General features: G+C 46.9%; 1 protein-coding gene across 4 annotated transcripts in view; it reads left to right on the plus strand.

Moving 5' to 3' along the window:
- ACAP3 (ArfGAP with coiled-coil, ankyrin repeat and PH domains 3) overlaps positions 1–27,937 on the plus strand; it is a 149,240-nt gene that overhangs the window by 110,491 nt on the left and 10,812 nt on the right. For 2 of the 4 annotated variants that reach the window (XM_079986883.1, XM_079986885.1), the window contains 13 exons: positions 1,486–1,586; positions 2,971–3,082; positions 6,428–6,636; positions 8,581–8,650; positions 9,869–9,963; positions 10,556–10,770; positions 12,315–12,419; positions 13,350–13,450; positions 13,599–13,701; positions 14,661–14,881; positions 16,467–16,576; positions 18,621–18,731; positions 19,799–19,860. In XM_079986883.1, the coding sequence (XP_079843009.1) occupies positions 1,486–1,586; positions 2,971–3,082; positions 6,428–6,636; positions 8,581–8,650; positions 9,869–9,963; positions 10,556–10,770; positions 12,315–12,419; positions 13,350–13,450; positions 13,599–13,701; positions 14,661–14,881; positions 16,467–16,576; positions 18,621–18,731; positions 19,799–19,860 (1,615 nt within the window). Of the gene's footprint in view, positions 1–1,485; positions 1,587–2,970; positions 3,083–6,427; positions 6,637–8,580; positions 8,651–9,868; positions 9,964–10,555; positions 10,771–12,314; positions 12,420–13,349; positions 13,452–13,598; positions 13,702–14,660; positions 14,882–16,466; positions 16,577–18,620; positions 18,732–19,798; positions 19,942–27,937 lie in introns of all 4 variants that reach the window. The other 2 variants (XM_079986886.1, XM_079986884.1) reach the window with 2 other exon arrangements.

Here is a 27,937-nt window from a genome sequence, read left to right on the forward strand (position 1 = left end):
GGTTGCCTCTGATGACATTAGTGGATTAGCTGGCTTCTCTTGATGTCTTACTGTTCAGGGGATTGTCGAGCCATCCTATGCGGACTAGGACGAGAGATTGGACAGATTGAATGACTCCACACTTCATGTGTTCAGAGCCAGTGGCAGAATCCATTTTAATTTTTGGTTCTGCAACCCACACCGTACATGCACAGAGAAGAGTCGGGTGGGTGAGATTCCCCCCAGAGGGTGCTTCTGGCTTCTTCACCATACAGCTTTTGGCAATTGTTGAAGATGCCCCACTTCACCCTGGCCTTTGATGCCTGACGTGTGTGTTTTGAGGGACCCGTCCTATTCTTGTGACTGTGATTTGTCTTGACTGCTTTTAATACTGAATTTTAGTTGTAAACCTGGGACCTGCTGGTGACCTGGGTGGGTAATATATCTAATAATAACAATCGCAATAATAATTCAGTATCAGTGTCTTCCAAATTTTCCAGAGTAGAATCTAATGGTTCTGCTTTACCCCTATGCATGCCACGTAAATTAGGGCCAAAATGAAAATAATATTTTTAAGGCAAATCTTCCAACAGCCTTACTATAACTGTTCACATTTGTGGCTACCCCTTTCTGAGAAGCCCCGGGCAACATACACTTTAAAAAAACCATATCTTATTTATTGGGGGAGTGTATCCCTTGTCTTTTGTGGAAGCCTCAGGCCAGGTAATAAAAATGGTAGTAGCATCAGTTCCCCCCAAAGCAAACAGCATGTGCTTTGAACCCCAGCTCATTCTTTTCAGAAAAATGGAAAACTCAGCTTTTATTGTCTCCTTTGCTGACGGAGTCCTTATCTGTATTTCTGTCAACATGTGGGGTATGCTACAGTTGGTAGCCACCAACCATGCATGCTCATTTAATCGGGTGTGCAACCATGAGCCCTTGGGCTAGTAGCAGCCCATGGGGGCTCCCTATCCGACACCCAGTGACCCCACCTCACTCTTCTTCCCCTTCCAGCGCAGCATTAAGGCTTCAGACCAGGGAAGGGGAGCCTCAGGCCTGGGGCCTGAATCTGGCCCTCCAAAGCTCTCTGCCTGGCCCTTGTAAATCTCCCTAGGCCACAGCCCTCACTGTCCTTGTTTTCCCCTGCCTGGAATGTGTCCTTGAACTCTGATCATTTTTCTCACTGGGCAGAAGATAGAGGTGTGTGTGTGTGTGTGTGTGTGTGTGTGTGTGTTTGTGTGTGTGTTTAGAAACTAGCCACCTGTACAAAGGTAAGGTTTCTATTCATTGCTCCGCCCACTTTTGCCTCTGGCCCCACCCATCCCTGGCATGTAGGGACCCCCCCCCTCCAGAAGGGAATAAGGCCCTCTGTCTGGAAAGGATTCCCTGCCTCTGGTCTGGAAGTTCAAGGAAAACCAAGACAGCTTGTAAATATTTGCATATTTGCAGCCGCAGGTGGGACACTGCAATGCCACTGACTCACTTGTTCCGTTTTTGTCTATTCAGGATGTCCTCACGGTGGTGGTGGAGGACCTCAGGCTTTGCACCGTCAAGCCCTGCGAAGACATCGAGCGGAGGTTTTGCTTTGAAGTCGTCTCCCCCACTAAGTACGTTGTGCAAGTCTCCTCTTTCTTTCTTTTCCAGTGCATTATAATTACAATTGTACCTTGGTTTCCAAACAGCTTAGTTCTTGAACGTTTTGGCTCCCGAACGCCGCAAACCCGGAAGTGACTGTTCCGGTTTGCAAACTATTTTTGGAAGCCGAACATCCGACGGAGCTTCCGTGGCTTCTGATTGGCTGCAGGAGCTTCTTGCAGCCAACCGAAAGCTGCACTTTGGTTTCCGAACGTTTTGGAAGTCGAATGGACTTCTGGAATGGATTCCGTTCAACTTCCAAAGTACAACTGTATTATTACTATTCTATTTCTATAGCGCCATCACACAGGAAGTGCCTTAGGCCCCCTGAGAACATTGGCCCACAAAGGTCAGTGTTCTTTACACTGAATGGCTCTCTGGGATTTTAGACAGGGTTTTCTCCCAGGCCTGTCGGCAGATGCCGAGGATTAAACCTGCGACCTTCTGTATGCCTACCAGATTCCCCAAAGGGAAGTCTGTAACAGCACTCCTTTAATCGTGGCTAGTAGCCATTGATAGTCTTCTCCTCCATGAATTTTTCTCATCCTCTTTTAAAGCCATCTAAGCTGATGATGATAATAATAATAGTAATAATAATTATTTTATTATTTATACCCCCCCCCCAAATCTGGTGGCCATCACTACATCTTTCAGTAGCAGATTCCATTGTTTACTTAGGTGCTGTGTGGCCCATTTTAAGAGATCTGCATGTTTATAAAGTTTAGGGGAGCTTTTGTAAAAGGCCCAAAGCAAAGGCCAATCTGGTCCCATATCCTGTTCTCACAGTGGCCAACCAGATGCCTGCAGGAAGCTCACAAGCAAGACGCAATGTCTACTCGGAAAGATCAACTGATCCAGTCCGGGAGCGGATCATGACCCAGATTGGATAAATGGTCCAATTCAGGACGGTCCACACACCAGATTCCATTACCAAGCACAGTCTCTGTTCCATTCCCATATAAATGTCTTGGGTAGTCAGTGTTTTAATTCTTTGGCTTGATGTTCTGTCACACAGTGGGGAAGTTGATCTTTCCAAGGCATGCTTTTCTGATGCCTGTTGCTTTTCTGATGCCGCCCTCATGGTGTGTTAACAACAGCCCTTTTTTGGTTGTTTAGTTATGTGTGGCATTTATTTGCCACCTGTCCTCCGAGGAAGCTTAAACCCTGTTCTCCCAGGGCCCACACTGGTTCTCATCTCCGCAACAGCCCTTCAGGTATTTGAAGAGGGCTTGTTCATGTCCCCTCTCAGTCTCCTCCGGGCTTAAGCACACCCTGCTCTTTCATCTAGAATCATAGAATGGTAGCATGGGAAGGGACCACGAGGGTCATCTAGTCCAACCCCAACTTCCCTTTCAGGAGCTGCATGCTGCAGGCCGATTCAGAGAAACTGCGCCAGGCGTGGATCCAAGCGGTTCAAGCTAGCATCGCCTCTGCCTATCGAGAGAGTCCCGACAGCTGCTACATTGAAGTAAGGACATGCGATTTTCGTTTCTGTCACTATCTCATTCCCCCCCCCCCCTTTCCAATCTTATGTTCCATTCTCCACATTCCTACATCAGTTTGTGATTTTTTAAATAAAAAAAGTCTTGTGAAAATTCAACGTTTTAAATATTTTTATTTATTTTATTTTTATTTATTTATTGCATTTATATACTGCCCTATACCCAGAGGTCTCAGGGTGGTTCACAGAAAAGACCACAATATATAAAAAGAAAACAATAACAATAACCCTATAACACCCCCAAATTTCTTCTAAATTTGCATGCAATTTTGCCCCATGTTTGCAAAGCAATTTTACCAATGCAATGTATGTTTAAATGCTGTTTTCACTAATATGGGCCATGTTATGCACGCTTCACTTGAGTGTATGCATTTTTTGGGGAGCAAATTCCTTGACAGGAGAACTGCGTTGCAAAATCTGGAAAAGTGTAAATGCCAAAGGATGGCTGTGTTTCGGTTTGCACATTGTTTTGCAAAACATGAATTAGGTAGGTTTGCTTATCAATCCGAACTGAATTGAATCTCTCCCCCCTCCCCCCACCATCCCTACATTGAAGTGGGATCAGGGTACGGGGAGAGAAAGAGGTGCCGGTTATGGGGTCTACCCCACCTAGTAAGTGCAGTTGCCATTTCCTAGTTCAGTAATGTGTATCTGATATGCAAATATCCTAAGAGAGGTGACCAGGTGGACAAAATTTACAGTAAAGGTTTAAAGACACCTCTAGGGTAAGTTTATTTACTTTAAATATTTATTTGCAATTTGTCAGACCAGAGCACACACACCTCGCGAAGACCGGCATTTCACTTTTGACGCCTATTCGGCTCTCATGTTGTTGTTGTTTAGTCGTTTAGTCGTGTACGACTCTTCGTAACCCCATGGCCCAGAGCACGCCAGGAACTCCTGTCTTCCACTGCCTCCCACAGTTTGGTCAAACTCATGCTGGTAGCTTTGAGAACACTATCCAACCATCTCGTCCTCAGTCGTCCCCTTCTCCTTGTGCCCTCAATCTTTCCCAACATCAGGGTCTTTTCCAGGGAGTCTTCTCTTCTCATGAGGTGGCCAAAGTATTGGAGCCTCAGCTTCAGGATCTGTCCTTCCAGTGAGCACTCAGGGCTGATTTCCTTCAGAATGGATAGGTTTGATCTTCTTGCAGTCCATGGGACTCTCAAGAGTCTCCTCCAGCACCATCAATTCTTCAGCGATCAGCCTTCTTTATGGTCCAGCTCTCACTTCCATACATCACTACTGGGAAAATAAATCAAAAAATCATACATCTGCTTAATCCCTTGTTTGTTGTTCACAAGCTGGGTTAGGATGCGTTAGAGATCCCTTTGCCTCTCAGAGAATAGTAGAGTTGGAAGGGATCCCAAGGATCATCCAGTCCAACCCCCTGCAGTGCAGGAATCACTGCTCATCTCTCTCTTGGTTTGCAATGGAGTCATTCGGCAGAACCCATGGCGCTGGCTCTTTGGCATGTCCCTCTTTTTTATTTTTTCAAGCCCCCTCTTAAAAATGAATGGCTGACTCAAGAGTTCTAGAGCAGGGAAAAATCATGGTAGGAGGATGATGAACATAAAGCCAAATGTGTTTTTCTAGGAATTAGCCTGTAGAGCCATCTGGTGGTAGAGTTTCATTGCACAGGCCAGAAACTGTGAGTGCCTGTAATGCTTCTACAGTACTAAGATGGAAGGTAACATGCAATTCATCTGTGGGAGAATCTTTAACTTTCTGAAATAGGGTAACTGACACAGTTTCTGTAAGTTATAGACTGCAGTAGAACAGAATTTTCTGTATTCTGTCCCCTGAATTGCAAGTTGAACAATAAGAATGATGACCATAAGATAATCATTGTCATCATTCTCATTACATTTCTATCCCACTTTTCCTGCAGGGAGCTCAAGGTGGCATGCAAAGTACCCTCCACTCCCCATTTTATCCTCACAACAACCCTGTGAGGTAGGTTAGGCTGAGAGACAGTGGCTGGCCCAGGTTGATCCCAACAAGCTTGATGGCTGAGTGGGGATTTGGACCTTAGTCTTCTGGGTTCTTGTTCAATGCTCTAACAACTACACAACATTTGTTGTTGTCATTTAGTTGTGTCCGACTCTTCGTGACCTCATGGACCAGAGCACGCCAGGCACTCCTGTCTTCCACTGCCTCCCGCAGTTTGGTCAAACTCATGCTGGTAGCTTCGAGAACACTGTCCAACCATCTCGTCCTCTGTCATCCCCTTCTCCTTGTGCCCTCAATCTTTCCCAACCTCAGGGTCTTTTCCAGGGAGTTTTCTCTTCTCATGAGGTGGCCAAAGTATTGGAGCCTCAGCTTCAGGATCTGTCCTTCCGGTGAGCACTCGGGGCTGATTTCCTTCAGAATGGATAGGTTTGATCTTCTTGCAGTCCATGGGACTCTCAAGAGTCTCCTCCAGCACCATAATTCAAAAGCATCAATTCTTCGGCGATCAGCTTTCTTTATGGTCCAGCTCTCACTTCCATACATCACTACTGGGAAAACCATAGCTTTAACTATACAGACCTTTGTTGGCAAGGTGATGTCTCTGCTTTTTAAGATGCTGTCTAGGTTTGTCATAGACTCTTTCATTTTGCATCATGGTGGATGCAAACGGCAAAAGGGCCTCATTTCCTCGGGGCAACTGGAAAAAGAGCTTCATTTCATTGGGGCAAAGGGGGCACTGCCCCGCCAAGCTCAGTCTGCCCTCAGCCAGCCCCAGTCTTTCTGCCTTCTGACTTACAACCAATCTGAGGGTAGCCCCTCTTGCCAATGGCTCTGTCTCTGCCTGTCATTGGTTCTGGCGCCACCTACTGTTGGGCTCCCTGCCTTCTGCCCTACCAATCTCAATGGGAACCAGCCACTACTGGAATAATAATAATAATAATTTATTATTTATACTCCACCCATCTGGCTGGGCCTCCCTAGCCACTCTGGGCGGCTTCCAACAAAATATTAAAATACAGTATTGCATCAAACATTAAAAGCTTCCCTAAACAGGGCTGCCTTCAGATGTCTTCTAAAAGTCTGGTAGTTGTTGTTCTCTTTGACCTCTGGTGGGAGGGCGTTCCACAGGGCGGGTGCCACTACCGAGAAGGCCCTCTGCCTAGTAACTTGGCTTCCCTGTAACTTGGCTTCTCGCAGTGAGGGAACCGCCAGAAGACCCTCGGCGGTGGACCTCAGTGTCCGGGTAGAACAATGGGGGTGGAGACTCACTTTCAGATGTACTGGACCGAGGCCGCAAGAAAACCAGCAGGCAATTTTTTCATTTGTGCTTGCTCAATCCCGCTCTGTGCCTCTTTCCAGAGACTGGACCGAACAGCTTCTCCTTCCACCAGCAGCATCGACTCGGCTACTGACTCGCGGGACCGCAGTGCCAAAGGCGAAACCATCCTGCAGAGGGTGCAGAGCATCCCAGGCAATGACCAGTGCTGCGACTGCGGGCAAGCCGACCCCCGCTGGGCCAGCATCAACTTGGGCATCTTACTATGCATTGAATGTTCAGGGATTCACAGGTAAGCTTGCTGAGTCGATCCCAGCAAATGGGGCACAAGGGCAACGGAATCGCCCTGCTCTGTTGGACTCGAAGTTCCATCAGTTCAAGCACCCTGTTCCGATAAGCCAGCCATAAGCTCTCTGAGAAACTCACCAAAAGGGCAATGGCATGCCTTTCCTGTCCAGACCACTGGTCCATCTAACTTGGTATTGACTACACTGACTGGCCGGGGTCCTCTTAATTATTGGTATTTTTATTGATACTTGATCTACAAATGTTCATAGTCAATACAAAGTATATTTTTATAATACAGTGGACGCTCGGGTTGTGAATGTGATCCGTGCGGGATGCACGTTTGCAACCCGCAGCGTCCGCAACCCACAGTGCTGCATCTGCACACATGCATGCGGGTTGTGATTCGGCGCTTCTGTGCATGCACGGCTGCCAAAACCCGGAAGTAACCTGTTCCGGTACTTCTGGGTTTTGGCAGTCCGTAACCTGAAAAAACGCAACTTGAAGCGTCTGTAACCTGAGGTATGACTGTACACCAGAATGGAAGATATATTTTAAAAAATCTAATCAAAAAGGAACAGGAGCAAAAAGAAGAAAAATGGGGGGAAAGAAAAGAAAGGGGGTGGGGGAAAGAAAGAAAATAAAGTGGAAAAAAGATAAAAAATACTTCCGGCTCTCTTGTCAGTCATCTAAATATAGTATTCGCTCATTAACACCCAACTATTGTATTTTCTATAAGCCTTTATTTTTTCACTCTTCAAATCCAGGTGTTACAAGTTCACGCAAAAAGCCCCAAATCAGTTTCCAATCCTTAATAAATGTTAGTCATGATTTTTCTCCAATTAAACATGTTAACTTTTCCATCTCAGCTAAGTCCAGTAATTTTAGATTCAGGTAGGTAGCCGGGCTGGTCTGACGCAGTCAAAATAAATAAAAAATTGTCCAATAGCACCTTAGAGACCAGCTAAGTTTGTTCTGGGTATAAGCTTTCACGTGCGTGTGTATCTGAAGAAGTGAGCATGCACAGGAAAACTTATACCCAGAACAAACTTAGCTGGTCTCTAAGGGGCTACAGGTGGCGCTGTGGGTTAAAGCCTCAGTGCCTAGGACTTGCCGATCGAAAGGTCGGCGGTTCGAATCCCTGCGGCGGGGTGCGCTCCCGCTGCTCGGTCCCAGCGCCTGCCAACCTAGCAGTTCGAAAGCACCTCCGGGTGCAAGTAGATAAATAGGGACCGCTTACCAGCGGGAAGGTAAACGGCGTTTCCGTGTGCGGCTCTGGCTCTGGCCAGAGCAGCGATGTCACACTGGCCACGTGACCCGGAAGTGTCTCCGGACAGCGCTGGCCCCTGGCCTCTTAAGTGAGATGGGCGCACAACCCCAGAGTCTGTCAAGACTGGCCCGTACGGGCAGGGGTACCTTTACCTTTACCTAAGGGGCTACTGGACAATTCTTTATTTATTTCCAGTAATTTTATCAGCCATTCCTCTGTAGTATGTATCTTTCCATCCTGGCAGGGGTTCTCCAGGATTTCAGACAAGGGACACTCCTTGCTCTACCTGGAGATGACAACAAAGGACAGGCCTGCTGGATCAGGCCAAAGCAAGTCCATCTACTCCAAGATATGAGCACAAGAGCAGCCCTCCACACCTGCGGTTCCCAGCAGTTGATATTCAGAGGCATAATGCCTCTGCCAGAAGAAGCAGAACACGACTAGTAGCCATCAATACTCACAACTAGTAGCCATCAATACTCGTGTCCTCCATGGCACCAGGGATTCAACCTGCACCCAGAACAGGTGCTCTAACCACTGACCCTGTACTAGACTGGCTGCGTGTGCAGAAATCCTGTGGATGTGCTGATTAATACATGCCACCTTGTGTGTATAAGTACCAAACAGCTGTTGAACTGTACAACCACTCTCCTCTCTTTTCTTTTCCCCCCTTCCCTACAGGAGCTTAGGGGTCCACTGCTCCAAAGTGCGGTCGCTCACACTGGATTCCTGGGAGCCAGAGCTACTGAAGGTAGAGGCCCAAACTCCCAATGAAAAATAGGTGGCAGGCAGGCAGGCAGGGTGGGTGGGTGGGAGTGAGGGGGGCGGTCTGTGCTGTATGGGATGCACCTCTTGGGGGGTGGGGTGGGAGCTCTCTGATGCACCTTGTTGGACTACAGTTCCCATCATCTCTGTGCATTGGCCATGCTAGCTGGGAATGATGGGAACTGTAGTCCCGTAACATCTGAAGGGGCCCATGTTGCCTATCCTTGATCTAGCTCAGGGGTAGTCAACCTTTTTATACCTACCACCCACTAATGCATCTTTCTTGATGATAACATTTCCTTACCACCTGCCAGTGTTTGATGGAAGGAGGATTCAGCTTCTGCCATAGAACCCCCTACTGCCCACCTAGAATCCTGAAACAGCCACTAGTGGGCGGTAGGGACCAGGTTGACAACCCCTGATCTAGTTGCTAGGGATGAGATTTCAGTTTCTCATTTTTCCGGTCGTAAGTTCGGTTCTCCACATTTCTACATCAGTTTGTAATCTTTATTTTTTTATATAAAGTCTTCATGAAAATCCATCAACGTTATGCTCATTTCTGCCACTGTACACATTTTGCAGCTTCCCTAAATTGACACAATTTTTGCAAAACCCAATTTCCCCCCTAAAATAATAATTTTTAAAATGTTTTTTTCATGAATGTATGCATTTGAATGCAAATTGTATTCATATATGTATGCCTTCTTTTGTACACATTTCATTTGTTGAGGACTGCGTTGAAAAATTTGGATAAGTGCGAATTTCAAAGGTTGGTTGTGTTTCTGCTTAATAATAATAATAATAATAATAATAATAATAATAATAATAAATTTATACCCTGCCCATCTGGCTGGGTCTCCCCAGCCACTCTGGGCGACTCCCAACAGAATATTAAAAACACAATAAAACATCAAACATTTAAAACTTCCCTAAACTTCCCTAAACTTCTTCCATATTGTTTGACAATATGTGAATTCGGTGATTTCGCCTTTAAATGTGAACTGGATCAAATTTCTTCGCCATTGGGGAAAATGAGAAACTGGATCAAATTTCTTCACCGTTGGGGAAAATGAGAAACTGACAGAAACCGAAATTGACAGAGTCAGCCATCCCTAATTGTGGGTAAATGCAGTTGGCTGCGGATGGGGGGAGGGGAGCATCTCTTCCCCCTAACATACTATGTTTCTGCTTGCTTTCCCAAAAGCTGATGTGTGAGCTGGGGAACGCCACCATGAACCAGATCTACGAGGCGCAGTGTGAGGAGATGGGACTCAAGAAGCCCACCGCGGGCAGCTCAAGGTATGTCTGCCTCCTCTTCGCTCTGCAGTGTGTAGGACAGGAAGGCCCTCTTGAAGGGCAATACCCTCTAGGCCAGAAATGGAGAGCCTATAGCCCTCCAGGTGTTATTGAGTACTACCATGCCTTATGAGGAACGGTTGAGGGAGCTGGATATGTTTAGCTTGGTAAAGAGGAGACTGAGAGGAGGGATGATCGCAATCTTCAGATATCTATAGGGCTGTCACATGGAGGATGGAGTTTACTCCTGGGACATGAAGCAGTGGCTTCAAGTTACGAGGAAGGAGATTCTGACTAAGCGTCGGGAAGATCTTTCTGACGGTAAGAGCTGTTCGACAGTGGGACAGACTCCCTTTCTCATTGTTGACCTGGTTAACCCAGGTAGACTCTTTCTGATCCACTGATATTCAGCCCTGAGATCAGCTGGGAGATGCCAGTGCACCCTCTTATCTATTTGTGGCCTAGCCCCATAAACAAGTCAGAGGAAAGGCTCAGCCTAACCTCTGCATCAGTTTTGTGCAAAGCAAATCAAGATGGACGCTGAACCAAACGGGTGCTCTGAAGGAGCTCTTCATGAAACTGAGTTCCCTCTCAGGCAGGACAAAGAAGCATGGATCAAAGTCAAATACGTGGAGAAGAAGTTCCTGAAGCAGCTGTCGACTGGGGAGGCCCTGGCGGAGAATGAGAGGAAACCCCGGCGCTGGAGCGTGAAAAAGTGCCAGAGGCGCAACAGCTCCACAAAAGCGCCCACGGCACGGAGGAAGTACCGGCACGAAGCAGGAAACGCATCACCGGCAGCACACTCTTCAGGTGAGGAACTGCTGTTTGCCACACCAGCCCTTATTTTCTGCATGTGCCGTCTCTTAGAAGGGATGGTTCATCCGTGGCTCAGTTCAGTAACACAATGTATTATTTTTTTTACTTCACATTAGGCATTTTCAGAAGTCACATTCAGAGTTTTAGAAGGGTCCTGCTGGGTTGGACCAATGGCCTATAAAGATTAAAGCACGTCGACATTCTATAAGGTGTCAAAGTGCAGGCAGGATTTCTCCACTCTCTCATCTTAGCGCTGTGGGGCCACAGTGCTAAGATCAGAGGTGAGCCTCTGTCTGCTCTTTAAAAAGCAGCAGGCAGAGGCATATCTCCAATCTTAGCACTGTCAGGAGATTGACTGGTGGACAGCTCTGTCCACTCCGAAAATGGCCCTACTGAGATAATAACTTTCCAGAGATTTAGCTTGGTCATAATATATATTGCAAATCATATAGGAACATTTACTATATAGTTTTTGAAAGTTGTTCATTTGCTGTGCGTTCCACACACCTTTTAGGTTAGCGTAACTAAACTCTGCATGGTGATTCCTGAGACATCAAGATCCCATGAGCAGGTTTTTTTTGCAACTGGATTCCATTTTGCATCAGGATGGCGGACAGAACCTTTCAAAACCTCACTAATCTTAACCACTGATTTTCAAACTGCACACTTATTTGGATTGTTAGAAGAGCACACTGGTGTACAAGATGGCTGGTGGATGATATAGGATGGTACTGCTGTCCTACTCAGAATACTCCCATTGAAATTAATGGATATAGCTAACTTTGGTTCATTAATTGCAGTGAACCTCCTCTGAGTAGCACTTAGCTGAATACCTCCCCAAGTACTTACTCTGCAGATAATGCTATTCATTACTCATTCTGTAACTCATTCCACATTTAAGGACCTGAGAAGAGCCTGCTGGATGTAGTCCTGCCTCCTCTTCTCACAGTGGCCAACCAGATGCCCATGAAGACTGAGAGCAGGACCCCAGCATAACAATATTCTCCCTTCTTGCAGTTTTCAGCAGCTGGTATTCAGAAGCATGGCTGCCTCCAACTGTGGAGGCAGAACCGGGCCATCATGACTCATTGTTGCTGATAGCCCTGTCCTCCATGAATTTGTCTCAAAGCCACCCAAGTTGGTGGTCATCACTGCCCCCTGTGGCAGTGAGTTCCATAGTTTAACCATGTCCTGTATTATACAGTGGTACCTCGGATTACATACGCTTCAGGTTACAGACACTTGAGGTTACAGACTCCGCTAACCCAGAAATAGTACCTCGGGTTAAAAACTTTGCTTCAGGATGAGAACAGAAATTGTATTCTGGCGGCGCAACAGCAGCAGGAGGCCCCATTAGCTAAAGTGGTGCTTCAAGTTAAGAACAGTTTCAGGTTAAGAACGGACCTCCGGAACGAATTAAATACTTAACCCGAGGTACCACTGTATTGTGGGTGGGTGTGCATGTGTGCACAAGTTGTGTGCGTGAGAACACAAACAACAAACACAGGGACCATATAAGGGTTGCTCTTTCCACACAGCTGCCACCCTCGAGAGGAAGTTCCGACGGGATTCCCTCTTCTGCCCCGACGAGCTGGATTCGCTTTTCTCGTACTTCGACACGGGAGCTGGGGCTGGGCCACGCAGTAAGTACAGCTAAGCTGCTGGCGGCTTTGCTGCCACTTTGCCCTTCCATTCTGCTGCATCTGGGGTGTGCATCTTGAGTCGCAACAGCAGCAAAAACACTGCGAAAGGGTGGGGTTGGAAGGAAAAAATACACAATGGATTGTATCTAAGTAAGTTCTACCCAAGTATTTTTAGGAACCGCAACCTATTGTCCCCTGCCCTCCCAATTTCACTTTATCGTTTCCTACCCCTTTAGTTTTGTTATGCTTTGTGGGATGGGTTTCCTCCTTTTTCTCCCCTTCTTAAAAGGACAGTTAATATAAATTCTTTATATAATCTATACAGAACATTGAACAGTATGAAATATATGAAATATGCACTCTTTGCAAAACCAAATAAACAGAAATCTTATAAATCTCCGAAAATCACAAAATACGCACTCTTGATGGATTCTCTTGAAAATATAGAACCAAATAAACATAAGTCTTATGAGTCTCTGAAAGGCTTTGTAGACTATGCAAGTCTCTGAAAGAAGCAATGGGTCAGATTCTTATCTGGTGAAAACAAGCAATATTTTGTGAGATTTATAAGATTTCTGTTTATTTGGTTTTGCAGAGAGTGCATATTTCATATATTTCATACTGTTCAATGTTCTGTATAGATTAGATAAAGAGTTTATATTGACATCGCATTGTTGTACTTGGTCATCGTGTTGCCTTGGCTATTACTGATAATTGTTTGCAACACAGGGGTTTAATTGTTTGGTTACTAAAAGGACAGTTAGCCAGGTTTCTTTCCTGTCCCCCTCTCCCATTCATTCTTTAAGGAGGGCAAGAGCCATTCTAGACTGCTGCATTTCTTTAAATAAATAAATAAATAAATAAAGCAGAAAAAACCCCTGTGCCTATGACCATGACTGCCTCCTTAACTTCCTTCCACCTTCCACTTAGGTGGCAACCACATCTCTGTGCCACATCCCCTGGCAGCCAGCCCATGGAGCGACAGTGGTAACGGTCCCACTGGGAGCGGGTCGCCGTTCCTCCTGGATGGAGGTAAGGTGGAATGGCTTGGCAGCATAGCCCTATGGGAGGTGCTAAGTGGAATTTCCATGTTCAAAGGCAGTATACCTCTGGGTACCAGATGCTTGTGTGTGTGTCTGCCTCCCTGCATATTAAAATGCCCTTGGATTGTGTGTTGTTGGCCCCGCAGGTCTGAGCAGTGACAGTGGGCTGGGTGGCAGCACCGACGGCAGCACCGACGTCCTAGTGTTTGGCTCGGTGGTGGACAGCGTCACAGAGGAAGGTAAGTACTCCTTGATAAAGGTAAAGGGACCCCTGACCGTTAGGTCCAGTCGCAGACAACTCTGGGGTTGCGGTGCTCATCTCGCTTTATTGGCCGAGGGAGCCGGCGTGCAGCTTCCGGGTCATGTGGCCAGCAGGACTAAGCTGCTTCTGGCGAACCAGAGCAGCGCACGGAAACGCCGTTTCCCTTCCCGCCAGAGCGGTACCTATTTATCTACTTGCACTTTGACGTGCTTTCGAACTGCTAGGTTGGCAGGAACAGGGACCGAGCAACGGGAGCTCACCCCGTTGCAGGGATTCGAACCGCCGACCTTCTGATTGGCAAGCCCTGGGCTCTGTGATTTAACCCACAGCACCACCCGCATCCTTGATAGCTGACTTTAATTACCTGATAAATTTGGGCTCCTGACATGAGAGCCTTTTGCGGCCCAAGGGCCATATTCCTTACCTGGCAACCTTCCAGAGGTCTCATGGCACAGATGGGCAGGGCCAGGGACAAAAGTGGGCAGGCAGGGCCAGGGGTGTCTGTTTTAACTTTTGTGTAGTGGGACAATTTCTACTCTCTCTTTCTTTCTTCCTCTCCTTCTCATGCACCCACACACCCCTATCAAGGGTGGTGTGAAGCTAGGCTAGTTGAGGGGTGTGGCCTGGGGAGATGGGGTGTGGCCTGGGGAGAATTCTGAGGGCGAATCAGAAAGGCCCATAGGGCCACATCTGCTACTTAGCCCGACCTGAGGTTCTGTATGCCTGCTCCAGTGCAAAGCAAGGAAATAAATCAGGAGGCGGGGCTATGCAAATGATAGGGTGTCCTAGGCAAACCAGAGGGCAGAGCTGTTCAGGTCATAGCTGCAGGCTTGGCTCCCATTGAGGCCAGAGAACAGGTCTGAGTGTCACAGATGGTCTATGTCCATGCCTCATGCTGGCTTTTTCTTCTCTGCCTCTCGCCCTATGCCTTGTTAGAGTGTGAAGTTTCAGAAGAATCCAGCGGAGAAGCTGAAATAGAGCAAGAGGCCTCCGATCTGGAGGACCTGCGAGAGCTGCACCCGGGTTTGCTGGTTTACAAGGCTTCGCGGGCCAGGAATTTGCCTGTGATGGCAGAGGCCCTGGCGCATGGGGCGGACGTCAACTGGGTGAACGACGAGGATGAGAACAAAACCCCGTTGATCCAAGCTGTAATGGGGGTAAGGCTAACAAGCCTCAGCTATTTCAATGGCGGTAGTGGTAATTATTTACAGTATTTTTCGCTCCATAAGACGCACTTTTTTCCTCTTAAAATCTAAGGGGAGATTTCCGTGCGTCTTATGGAGTGAATGTGTGGTCCCTGGGGCTGGGGGGGACGACCCGGGCTTCCCTCACCAGCCCCGACAAGCACGGGGAGCATCGGAAAGGCTGCGCGTAGCCTTCCCGCTGCTTCCCGGGGCTGGTGGTGAGGGAAGCTTGGCTTTCCCCACCGCCAACCCCACAAGTCGAGCAGCTCTGCGGTAGCTCGCGAAGCCTCCGCAGGGCAGCAGGGCCTTCATCCTGCTGCCCTGCGGAGGCTTTGCGCGGCTATCCCTGGCTTTTGCGGGAGGTGGGGGAAGGGACAGAGCGAAGCTCTCTCACCTCCCCCACCTCCCGCAAAAGCCCCCAAGAGCTGCATATTTTTTCTTTTTGAATTCCCCCCCCCCAAAAAAAAGTAGGTGCACCTTATGGTCAGGTGCACCTTATGGAGCGAAAAATACGGTATTTTGTAAAAATTTATACACCGCCCGATTTTAAAATAAATAAATAAAACCTCGAAGAGGTTTACAAAGAAAGATAAAACAGAGACATTCATCACTAAGAAAAAGTAACAAACTTTTGAGAAGTTAAAACGACAGCAGACTAAAAACGGATTAAAACCTGCATCAACTTTCTAGACATCTGGGTTGGCAAGAATGTTTTTAGCAGGCTCTGAAAGGAGTACCGTGAGGGTCCCGACCTGATATCAATAGGCAGGGAGTTCCAAAGGGTAGACACTGCCACACTGAACAATCGAGTTCTTACAAATACAGAATGGGTATTATGTCCCACTGGTGACAGTGCCAGTCCTGCCAATTGAAGTGATAGAGTGGGTCAAATGGAGGTGAGACCAGGCCCTCCTGCAGAGGGTGAGGAGCTGCCTGGTACCCTTACCCTGGGCCTCGGAGGCCTAAGTCAGCTGTGAGGGGCCTCCAGGGACTGACTGTTTTTTTTGTTTGAGTTTATAACTTTATTCTAACAAGACTCGCACCCTGGGCCTCAGACAATCTTTGCATGGGCCTGGGTAAGGTGATATTAAAGGTAAACAGATCCCAAGTTGTTAATGATGTTGGGTTTTATCTCACATTACTCCTCCTCAGAGCAGGCCCACTGAAGTTAATGGACTGTGATTAACTTGTCTGCCAAGGGGGTTCACAACATTAAAATACAATAATATCTATCGATCCACACACACACACGCATGTGTACAACGTAGTTAAGAACACCAGCGAAGCAACAATAGATAGTAGTTGATTAAAAAAAGAGATTCATATTGTGAAGACCTGCTAAAAACTTAACTTTTGTGGTGTCTCCCAAGGAACTCATGCAGTTGTAGCTCTGATAAAGGTGCCAAGAGTTCTGTAGGGGGGCAGCAGTCTGCTCAGAAAACTACAACCCCCAGGGCTCTCTAGCAAGAAGGGATGCATACTACACTTGCTGAAGTCTGTTTGGTGCTCCTGTAGTTTCTTTCTCCCATCTGAACTCTCTCCCAATTGTCTCCATCAGGGCTCCTTGATAGCCTGCGAATTCTTGCTCCAGAATGGAGCAGACGTTAACCAAAGAGATATTCGAGGACGCGCCCCTCTGCATCACGCTACGTATTTGGGCCACACTGGGTGAGTCATTCGGCGCACGAAGCTACCAGGAAGGGGTGCCTTAGCTTAAGCTGGTATATGCCAGATTAGTCAGACCTGGCTATCTATGTACTAATTGTGTCCTAGCATGACTGCTGCTATGCATTCTATGCGGGGCTGCCTTTGAAAACTGTTCAGAATCTTCCATTGGCACTTTCCAGAACAATCCTCGAGACGAAACATAGACGAAACAAACAAACATTTGTCAAAATTTGCACCTCTCCAAATCTTGCAATGTGGTTCTCCTCTTGAGTAATGTGTTCAGAAGTGCACCTGTTGAGGAAGGCTCATTTTGTCTCCCTGACTGGCTGCTTTTGACAACTCAGGAATTTGGAGGAGGAGCTTGGATTTGATATCCTGCTTTATCACTACCCGAAGGAGTCTCAAAGCGGCTAACATTCTCCTTTCCCTTCCTGCCCCACAACAAACACTCTGTGAGGTGAGTGGGGCTGAGAGACTTCAGAGAAGTGTGACTGGCCCAAGGTCACCCAGCAGCTGCATGTGGAGGAGCGGAGACACGAACCCGGTTCACCAGATTACGAGTCTACTGCTCTTAACCACTACACCACACTGAGATCAGTTGTTTACTTAAAAACCTGTCAACAGGCAAAGCCACGTGCTTCCTGCCTGAAATATTTAAATTCAGCCCGTCTTGGCAAGCTCCAATTTTGACTAGATTGTTCTCTGACATTAACCAGACAGGGGTTATTCCTGTTGGGTGGTGGTCCAGAATCATTGTTCCTCTGTAGAATAAATGGGGAGAGATCTGAGCCTAAAAATTATAGGCCATTTGGTCTCCTGGATACAAGTCCAGATAAAGTTTTGTTGACTAAGCTTCAAATCTAGGCAGAGGAAAATGGCATTTTTGCAGGCTGGTTTTGGTTTTGGGCATAGAAGAAGCACAACCGATCAATGCTTAATGCCTCGCCCATTCAATTCCTAAAAGTTTGAGTCAGGTGGGGGGAAGTTCGTATGTGACTTTCATGGGTTTTACTTAAGTATTTGACTTAAAGACAGAGGTGGTTTGTGCGGAAAATGATCACATACTAATATAAATATTATTTATGTATTTATTTTATTGCACTCACAGCCCACCCTTTGCTCCTAGGTGGCATACATGGTTCTCCCCCTCCTCATTCACTCCCTACTACTACAACAACAACAACCTTGTGAGGTGGGTTAGGCTGAGAGGGAGCAACTGGCCCCAAGGCCATGTGGGGATTTGAACCCTGATCTCCCAGGTCATAGTCCAACACACTAACCATTAAACTATGCTGCTGCTTCTGATTCAGAAACTTTACTCACACACTGCATATATGGGGTTCAAATGTGCATAGAAATATTGGTGAACATAATGTAAAGTAAAGGTAAAGGGACCCCTGACCATTAGGTCCAGTCGTGGCCGACTCTGGGGTTGCGGTGCTCATCTCGCTTTATTGGCCGAGGGAGCCGGCATACAGCTTCCGGGTCATGTGGCCAGCATGACTAAGCCGCTTCTGGTGAACCAGAGCAGCGCACGGAAACGCCGTTTACCTTCCCACCGGAGCGGTACCTATTTATCTACTTGCACTTTGACGTGCTTTCGAACTGCTAGGTTGCCAGGAGCTGGGACCGAGCAACGGCAGCTCACCCCGTCGCAGGGATTTGAACTGCCGACTCTCTGATCGCCAAGTCCTAGGCTCTGTGGTTTAACCCACAGTGCCACCCGCGTCCCAACATAATGTGCAGAAAGGCATTATTTTAAGGAGAAGCCACATTGCAAAAATGAAGAGAAATAGGCACTAAAATGCTAGTGAATTTTCACGAGGACTTTAAACAGTAATAGTAACCGCAGACTGATGTGGAAATGTGGAGAACCCAACTTAAACTTTGGAAGAATGAGAAACTGAGATAGATGGAAACTGACCTGTTCATCCACCCTTAATAGGATTGCAGCCTCAGTCTCCTAAGGTTGGCTGTGATTTTTCTCCGACACCTCTGTGTCTCTTGCTCACTCTCTCTTTATCTCTCTCTTTACGTTTGGCAGCCAGGTCTGCTTGTTCCTAAAGAGAGGAGCCAACCAGCACGCGGTGGACGAGGATGGGCAGGACGCTCTGAGCATCGCGGTCCAGGCTGCTAATGCAGACATTGTTACCTTGTAAGTGGGGCCCCTCTGCCTTGTCAGAAAACCCCCCCTGGATCTGATCATAGAATTGTTGAGTTGGAAGGGACCATGAGGATCATCTAGACCAGCCTCCTGCAATGCACTGGCTTGCTTTGAGTCTCAACCCTTTAAAAGCCTAAGCAGTCTAGGCCAGGATTGCAGAAACAGTGAACAAGAGAAGAAGAAGAAATGACACCCATATACTATCCCCCCCAAAAGAGCCCAGAACTTGCAAACATTACAAGGTCGTTATTGTAATTACTGTATTTTTCGCTGTATAAGATGCACTTTTCTCCTCCTAAAAAGTAAGGGGAAATGTGTGCATCTTGTGGAGCGAATGCAGGCGGAAGGCTCTGCTCAGTGCTCCCTTTAAAGAGCCGCGTGGAGCATGTGTGCAGCTCTTGGGGGCTTTTCCCCGAGGAGGGAGAAGGGCGAAGGGCAGCCCTTCTCTGTGTGCTCTTTAAAGGGAGTGCGGCTGTCCATAAGCCAGGACAGCTAGCGGGATTGCTGCGCTGCGATCCCGCTGGCTGTTCTGGCTTAGCCGTACAGCCTCTCCCGGGCAGGGGATGAAGGCTCCCCTTGCCCAGGAGAGGCTGCACACGGCTATCCCATAAGCCAGGACAGCCAGCGGGATCGCAGCACAGCAATCCCGCTGGCTGTCCTGGCTTCTGGGATTCAGAATCTTTTTTTCCCTTGTTTTCCTCTTCCAAAAACTAGGTGCGTCTTATGGTCTGGTGCGTCTTATGGAGCGAAAAATGCGGTAACCTGCATTTAACCTAATATAGTGCTTGTAAAAAAGAATTCTAAATATTGTTAAATTTGTCCGTGGCAAGTCTACCTTTACACATGATTTGTTCTAGTTACAGGTAGGTAGCCGTGTTGGTCTGCTATAGTCAAAACAAAACAAAACAAAATATTTTTTAAAAATCCTTCCAGTAGCACCTTAGAGACCAACTAAGTTAGCTTAGTGTGAGCTTTTGTGTGCATGCACACTTCTTCAGATACACATGTGCTATTTTATATGGCTAAGCAGACCTTCCCTCCTTCTCCTCCTCCTCCAGGCTGCGTCTGGCTCGAATGAACGAAGAGATGCGAGAAGCCGAGGGCCCGTTTGGTCATCCAGGTCAATATCCGAACAACAGCCCCACAGAGCTCCAGTACAGGAAGTGTATACAGGAGTTCATCAGCCTTAACATAGATGAGTGTTAGTGACGACTCCCGCAACCCTGATGCCTCCTCCTCCTCCTCCTCCTCCTCCTCCTCCTCCTCCTCCTCCTCCTCCTCCTCCTCCTCCTCCTCCTCCTCCTCTTCTTTTGGGTCGAAATTTAAGGATGCTGACTGAGCCCAGGAAAGAAGGAAACAAAACAAAACTGTAGACGTGTCTTGTGGTGGGGGGAGGGGGGATGTTTGGCAACTGGGGGGCGGGGGGCTTGCTGGTGGAAGTTTTCCATTCCAAAAGCCCATGGGTGGGTTTGCCCCGATGGCCACGCAGAAGGAGGAAGAGAGATAGAGAGAGACACTGAGAGAGGGGATACAGGCAAAGAACCCTTGAAATATGTGTAAAATTTTCACCTCTGGTCCCAGAATTGGGGAGGGTTCTGGTTTTTAAGGTACGCAAACTTTGGGTGGATCAGGGCCAGAACACCCGTTCCGCCTTGCGGGCTTTGCAGGATCACGTCCATGCCACAGAGCACCTTTTAATGCACATTAAAAGCACGCAGCTTTTCCCAGAAGAACCTTGGGAACTCTAGCTTGTTTAAGGGTGCTATGGAGTGTAGCTCTTTGAGGGGTCAAGTACAGTTCCCAAGATTCTATGGGGGGAAGCCCTGTGCTTAAAGTTCATGGTGTGGGTCAGCCCTAAGAGCATAAGAAGCGCCTCTCACCCACTTTTCCAACAGTTTGATTGCTGTTTTTAAACCCACGTTGCCAGGAATTAAAAGCAAGGTTCGGAGGAGAGAGACTTTTGCAGAGAGAAGAGGGAATTGTACATATAGGTGAAAAGGGAGCCGAGATTTGGGACTTGAAAGGGGCATATTCCCCTCTCTCTCTCTCTCTCTCTGTCTCTCATCTCTTGCTCTTCCCAGTGGCATTAGCCATCATCCTGTGATGTGTCTTTCAGATGGTTTGGAGTGCCGATCACACACACACACATGAAAAGCTCAGCCAGTTGGTTTGGGCTGGAAATGCAAATTCCTGGCCCACTTAACGTACAGAGCAGGTGTTGACGGGGGTTTGGTGGGGCGACTGGCAGGTCTGTTTGCTGTGCCCTTTTTGCATGTGCTACCGTTCTTTGGATTGAGAGGCATGGCTGCCCACCTTACATGCTCTCAGGTTAATGCCGGCAAAGGCTTCCTCTGGTTTTTGCTTTGTTTTGTTTTGAGGTGGTGTTTTTTTTTTTCCTGTGTGTGTATGGAATATTTAACAGGGAGGTAAGCTTAGCTGGTCAAAGCCATAACTCAGCCGCTTCCAAGATGAGGACGCGATCCTTGAAGGGCGAAGGCAAATGTAACATACACGAGAAGAGCGTGGAAGCATCGTTGCCGTGGGTTGTGTCCACTGTTAGCCTTACTCAGAGTAGATCTATTGGATTGAACAGGCACAACTAATTTAGGTCTATTAATTCCAGTAGGCCCACTCTGGCTAGGATTTAGTTGGATGCAACCCATGTTTGTACCCTCATCTCTTTTTCAGGGTCAAACTCTGGGGTTGAGGCAGGGAGAATGCTGCCCCTTTCTGGCCAATAAAATAAAATAAAAATCAGTTGTGGGGTGGCATCAGTTGGCTACTATCTGCGTCGTGAATGAGACGCCTCCAGTCCTGGTCCAAAAGGCAGTTTTGTAACTGCTGTTGTTTTTTAAACACCTCTATAGAGGATTGGCGGTATGAATGAATAAATGACTTTTGCCCAGTTTTCACTGCGGTTGTTAACTTGTGTCTGGGCTGTACCACTCCTGATGGTAGGTGGGGGCTCATGTAATGGAATTTTTCTCCATATCATAAAAAATGCCCTGCACAAGGAAGACTAGCATGTCAGTGTGGTCCCTAGCCCAACCTTCTTCCTGATGTGCTAACTCTCTGTGTACAGGGTGACTACTGTTATTATTATTTTGTAAAGTGTGCCTCCATTTATTTATTTGTAAATGGCTCACAAGGTGTGCAACCTTCCTGAAGGTCATGGAGTAGAGAAAAAAACAGACAGCTAACTTTTCACCCACTGTTGCGAATAGAGGAGTAACAACCCCCACCACGATTTCTCTTGAAATAGTACATCTGTCTTCACCTTTCGGATGTTACATCTGTCCTCACCTGTAGACTTGCCAAAAGTGGTGAGGCTTGGAAGAAGATGCTCATCGCCGGCGATGAGTTTTTGATTTTTGATTTTTTTTAGGAAGACAAAAACACACACACACACACACACCCAGGGAGAATTGTAAAGTCACTCCTAGCTAGCCTTCTGAGGCAACAATTAACTGGAGCACATAAGGGGGTGGGTGGGTTTATATTCCTAAATCATGATGGATTTCCTACTTAACAATTCCAGAGAAAGAGGATTTCTCCCTTGCATGCTCGCCCTTACAAAGACTGTGATCCTTCCTCTCCCTGATGCATGTCCGCAGAGGGCTCAGCAATTCCAGATTTCTTGGATTCTGGGATACGGGGTGTTCGGGGGGTGGTGGGGCAGGGTGGGGTGTGATGGGGAGGGTTAGGTTATTTATTATGCTTTTTTTCTGGAGCAGGACCTGTTCTTACTCTCCCAAGTAACTCTTGGGGTTTTTTTTGGTTTTTTCTTAAGGTCTCTGTCAGGAGACAGACTGGGATTTTACTTTAGACTTCTCTTGACGATCATGTCTAAAATATGAAGCAGCGGCTGGCCCAGGCACTGCCTCGGGGCGGTAGGGGGAGTTGTCCTCCCCAAAGCGAAAGAATCCTACAATGTTCCCAGTGTCATTACCTCCTGTTCAAGGGTTAGGTGGCTTGCGGATGAGCGAGCAAATTTTGCTGGTTGTCTCTCTCTCCACCCTCTCCACTGGTGCATCAGATACATCTCCCATCCCATCTCCTGCCTCGATTGCCCTCCTCCCTGCCAACCTCATATACACCTGCTTAAGCAGCTGAGGCAGATGATTTTAGCATCTGCTAACACTTTCCCAATGATCTCTACTGAGGTACCAGTCTCTTGGGGTGGTGCAAAAGGCTACAGATGCATGCAATTCTCACTCGAGAGTTTTGGGGAAGGTTTGGGGCAGGGGAGGCGAAAGTGTGAGCTTTAAGCCTGGAGTGAGGGGAGAGAATTTCGAATGGATTTTGTGCTGAAAGGCGACTCTACCTAAATTTGAACCGAAACACAGCCATGCTTTGAAATTTGTACTTCTACAAATTTGGCATGGCAGTTTCCCACAGTGGAATTGCATGCAAGGAGAAAATCACTCTTAAAGGCTGGCAATTTTTCATTGGGGCTTTAAAAAAACAGGGAGGGTAAGTACGTGTTCCCAGTTTTTCCACCAGGCCTGGCCATTCCGGAGATATTCTGTTGCCTTCCAGTCACAAGGGCTGATGTTCAAACACCAAGCTTGCACCCAAATCCTCTCACACAAGCCCTAAAGCCACAAGGGTTCCTGGTTGCCAATTGCTCTCTGCGGTTCTGTCCCCTACTGCCTAACCTAGGAAGCTGCTTTGTACTGCATCAGACTGGCAAAGACTCTCTAGGGTTTCAGAAATGGCTCCCTTTCAACTTAAATAATAAAAAAAATAATTTATGCCCTGCCCATCTAAATGGGTTTTCCCCAGCCGCTCTGGGCGGCCTCTAGCATAATAAAAACACAGCGTAACGTCAAATATAAAAAATTTCCCAATACAGGACTGCCTTTGGATTTCTTTAGAAAGTTGTGCAGTTGTTTATCTCTTTGACATCTGATGGGAGGGCGTTCCACAGGGCAGGTGCCACTATCGAGAAGGCCCTGTGCCTGGTTCCCTGTAACTTCACTTCTCACCCTTCACTCCTCCTTTACCTGCAGATGGCAGGGATTGAACCTGGGACCTCGTGCACACAAGGCAGATTCTCTGTGACTGAGCCACAGCCCTTCCCCTAGGACAGGGGAACATAGGAATAACATAGCTAGATGCATTGACGCTGAGCTGCAGCCCTCCCTCTCTGACAGCCATGTGACTCTTCCTGAAGCCCCACCCTCTTCCTCATGCCCCAGACCTCCGCACAACATTCCTGCTCAGGTCAGCCCCACGGTTCTCCTGCCTTTTGCCTCACCTTCTGTGACCTCGGGTCAGCCTGGGGGATGCAGTTAATCTGCTTAGCTGCCTCTCTCTGCCATGACGCAACCCCTGGTGACTGATATGACGAAGAACACATCAAATACTCTCTCTTTTCTCTTTCCTCCTTTCTTCCCCCCACCCTCCTCCTCCTCCTCAAGCCAGCTCCCTCTGCTGAATCACACACCCCACAATATTGACTCAGACGCTGTGCTTGCAATGCACTTCTCTGAGCAACCTCTGAGTAAAACCTATAGTAATGGGCACATGGGAATTAGGGAGCCCATTCTTCTCATTTTCTTACCCGTTCCTCCCCCAGTAGAAATGAGTCGTTCTCATTTCTGGCAGAAAGAGCTGTTCAACAGTGGAATTGGCTCCCTCGGAAGGTGGCCGACTCTCATTCCTTGGAGTTTGCAAACAGGAGTTGAGTGACCATCTGTCAGGGATTCTTTCCATATGATTCCTACGTTGCAGGGGCTGGACTAGATGAGCTGTTGGGTCCCTTCCGGCTCTACATTTCTACAGTTCTATGATTCCCTCACTCCTCTTAAAGGAATAGCAAATTCCATCCTTCTCTCCTCTATCTTGGTAGAAGCAAGGAAGCCAACATGCCCTGAGCATTGTCAGCCAATCATTTTGGATCCCGTCTTTGCACTCAGAAATTCAAGTCTGCATATTATTATTATTGAATAATAATAATAATAATAAATTTTATTTATACCCCGCCCTCCCTGGCAGGAGCCGGACTCAGGGTGGCAAACAACAGTAAAATTACAGTAAAAACATAATAGGAAAAAAACAAACCAATTTAAAATACAGCTTAAAATGCAATTTTAAATGCAGCCTCATTTTAAAAGTAGCCCATAGATCAAAACCATAAGGGGAGAGAAACATAAGGGTCAGTCTGAGTCCAAACCAAAGGCCAGGCGGAACAGCTCTTGAGTGAGTCATCCTGTTCTTATCGTCACCACAACTACCCTGCGAGGGAGGTTAAGCCAAGATAACGTACAGTCGGCCACAAAAGTTTCGCCCCTGAGCTTTATGGCTGGAGCAGGGGCCAAACCCAAAATTCACATTATACCACCCAACGGTGGTGACCACCAACTTGGATGGCTGTCAAAGACAGGTTTGTGGAGGGTACGGCTATCACTGGCTACTGGCTATAATGGCTATGTTGAACCTCCATTGTTGAAGACAGTATACCTGCGCATAACGCCAGTTGCTGGAATCTTAGGTGCGGAAAGTATTGTTGCACTCAGATCTGGCTTGGTATCTGGTTGGCCACTGTGAGAACAGGATACTGGATTAGATGGGCCCCTGGCCTTCTTAGGTCTTTATCTACAACACTACCACACTGCTGCCCCCAACTATTAGATCAGAAACGAAAAGAACTCTGTGGACATTACAGTAGTTCAAAATAATTTGTCTACGTCATCCAGGCTGGTGGCCATAACTGCTTCTTGTGGGACCGAACCACATTGAAAGTCTCCCAGAAACATCTGTTCATGTCAATTAATTTCATGATTGCATAAGCTGCCACAGGAAAGGTGTGTGTCAGCTATCGCCAGACCTTTTCAGACCTGCCTTTACGCCAAACATGCATTTGGGGAATCATTTCTCATATAACCATATATTTGTATGAAGGTGGTACTTGTTGCAGCAACTTGGGATGGGAGCGAAATTCGATTTTGCTTGCGTTTGAAGCCAGTCCTACCTGATTCCCCCGGCTTTCCAAAACAATATGCAAACTGAAACGCAGCCATTGACATCTGTGCTTTTGCAATGCAGTTCTCCAACCATGTAATGCGTACTCCCCCCATCCCAAAAATGCATATACAGTACTTAAGGGTGCTTAATAATGCACATATTAGGGATAACTTACCCCTCCCCCCAAATGCATTCTGTTTGGGAAAATTGCTTTGCAAAAATGTGTATATTAGGCGAGATGGTGTTTTATCTCTTTGGAATGCATTAGTATACCTACAATTTTTCACCCTGAAAAATTGCACACTGAAATAATGAAAAATTTTCACGAGGACCGTTTTCTTTCATTGCAAACTGATGTGGAAATGTGGAGAACGTGGCTGAAAGCTTGGGAAATGGAGAGAAACTGAAAGTGACAAATTCACCCTTCCTTAGCTGCAGAACACCGTGACCCCATGGAAGCTCCCCAACCCGCCCATTGAAGATCAGTGGAGTACAGGTCTCCCCCCCCCTTCCCCTCTCCCTGCCACCAGCCCTCTAGGCCACTGTCATATTTTTAAAATGTGGAAAGTGTACAGGGATGGTGCAGACAAGAAAGCCACGGTTTAAATCCTGAGGTGGTGGCAGTCGTGGGGGCTTGCAAAGGGGGTTGCATGTCTGACAAGGTGTTTTATCTATTTATGATGCATTAGTACCTACATTTTAAGAGTCAATGTATAAAATCAGCTATGTGCACTTTTCCTACTTAGCAGTATTGGGTTCTTTTTTAAAAAAAGAAAAGAAAAGATGTTAATGTTCTTTTTGTTATGGAATACTGTGCTGTCTTTTTAAAATGGGTGACATTGTTTAAGTATTTAATTTATTACTGAGGAAGCCCCCAAGGGCGTGTGCAATTACTTTCTCCCCCCCCCTTCCCCCCACCTTCATTCAGTACAGTTCGGCTGTATTTCAACGTCAGATTTTTTGTTTCTTTTGTACAGTTGCTAGGGAGTTGTTGTTTTTTTAAAAAAGAAAATCCAGCAAATTTGCCTCTCCACACCCCCTGCTCAGATCGCTTTCTATCGACTCTCTTTGCTTTGTTTTTGGAAGATAGCTCACAAAGCATCAGAAGCCTGATAGTTTTCGAACACATCTAAAGCAAGTTTCTGGGCTGGATCTGGACAAAGGTTGCAATCCTAGACCCGCTTGCCTGGGAGTAAGCTCCATTTAACATAGTGGGCCCTACTTCTGCCTAAGCATGCATAGGATTGCAGTTGTAAGTTAGTTGAACTTTGTTCTCATTGAAAGCAATGGGGCTTGAGTCATTACAGCTAAGTTGCCCCATTTGATTTCAGTGGCATCTGAGCTCAACTCGTTTAGTCTGAATCCGGCCCTCTTATATGCTTTCATTAGGATGAAACATTGAACTTTCACAAATTTCTTCCATTGGTTGATGGGGATTCTGGAACAGCATGGGCGGGATGTGTGTGTTTCGAACTGGAAGGGAGGGACGTTAGGGGAAAATGTACATAATTCCAGGTTACTTTGCAACAAAGAACTAGGTATAACATTGCAAGGTTTGGCTTGTATGGCCTTTCCCTTCCAATATGGAAATATTTTTATTGTATTCTCTATAACCCTATTTGAAATGCGCCAGATCTCCTTCTCTCCCCACTCTTTTAAAGTTTTGAATCGCACACTGGATTACAAAATCCAGTTGCAGTTGCAAAGTTGCCTTTGTGAAGAAAGCAGCACCCCTTTCCACTCAAAGCAAAACTCTCCTTCACAGCTGACTATTGTTCCCTGGGAGAGGGTGGAAATAAGGCAGAGAGGCAGAGAGTGCATCAGCACTGTAATATTGCATCAATTTAATTCCTCTTTAATGGTCCTGGCTTCCTGCAAAGACTCCTGGGAAGTGAGTAGAGATGAGGGAGAAATTATGTTCAGCTCATGCTTGAATACGAAACCCCCCAATTCACACATACCGAAACAATGGGCCAACCAGAACACAGCTATCCTTTGCGATTCACACATCTCTGAATCTTGTGGTGCTGTTCTCCGATGAAAAAATGTGAATATTAAGAGAAAGTGTGCTAAAAATGCAACAACGAAAATAAAATACAAAAATGCATTATATATTAGGAAAAATCACATACAAAAAGTGTGAAATTTGCACTAAAATGCTGGCAAATTTTCGGGAGGGTTATTTAAAAAATAATAATAATGCAAACCGAAGAGCAAACTGAATTTAA

Source organism: Podarcis cretensis (genome assembly GCF_951804945.1).
Source record: "Podarcis cretensis genome assembly, chromosome: 8".
Lineage (NCBI taxonomy): Eukaryota > Metazoa > Chordata > Lepidosauria > Squamata > Lacertidae > Podarcis > Podarcis cretensis.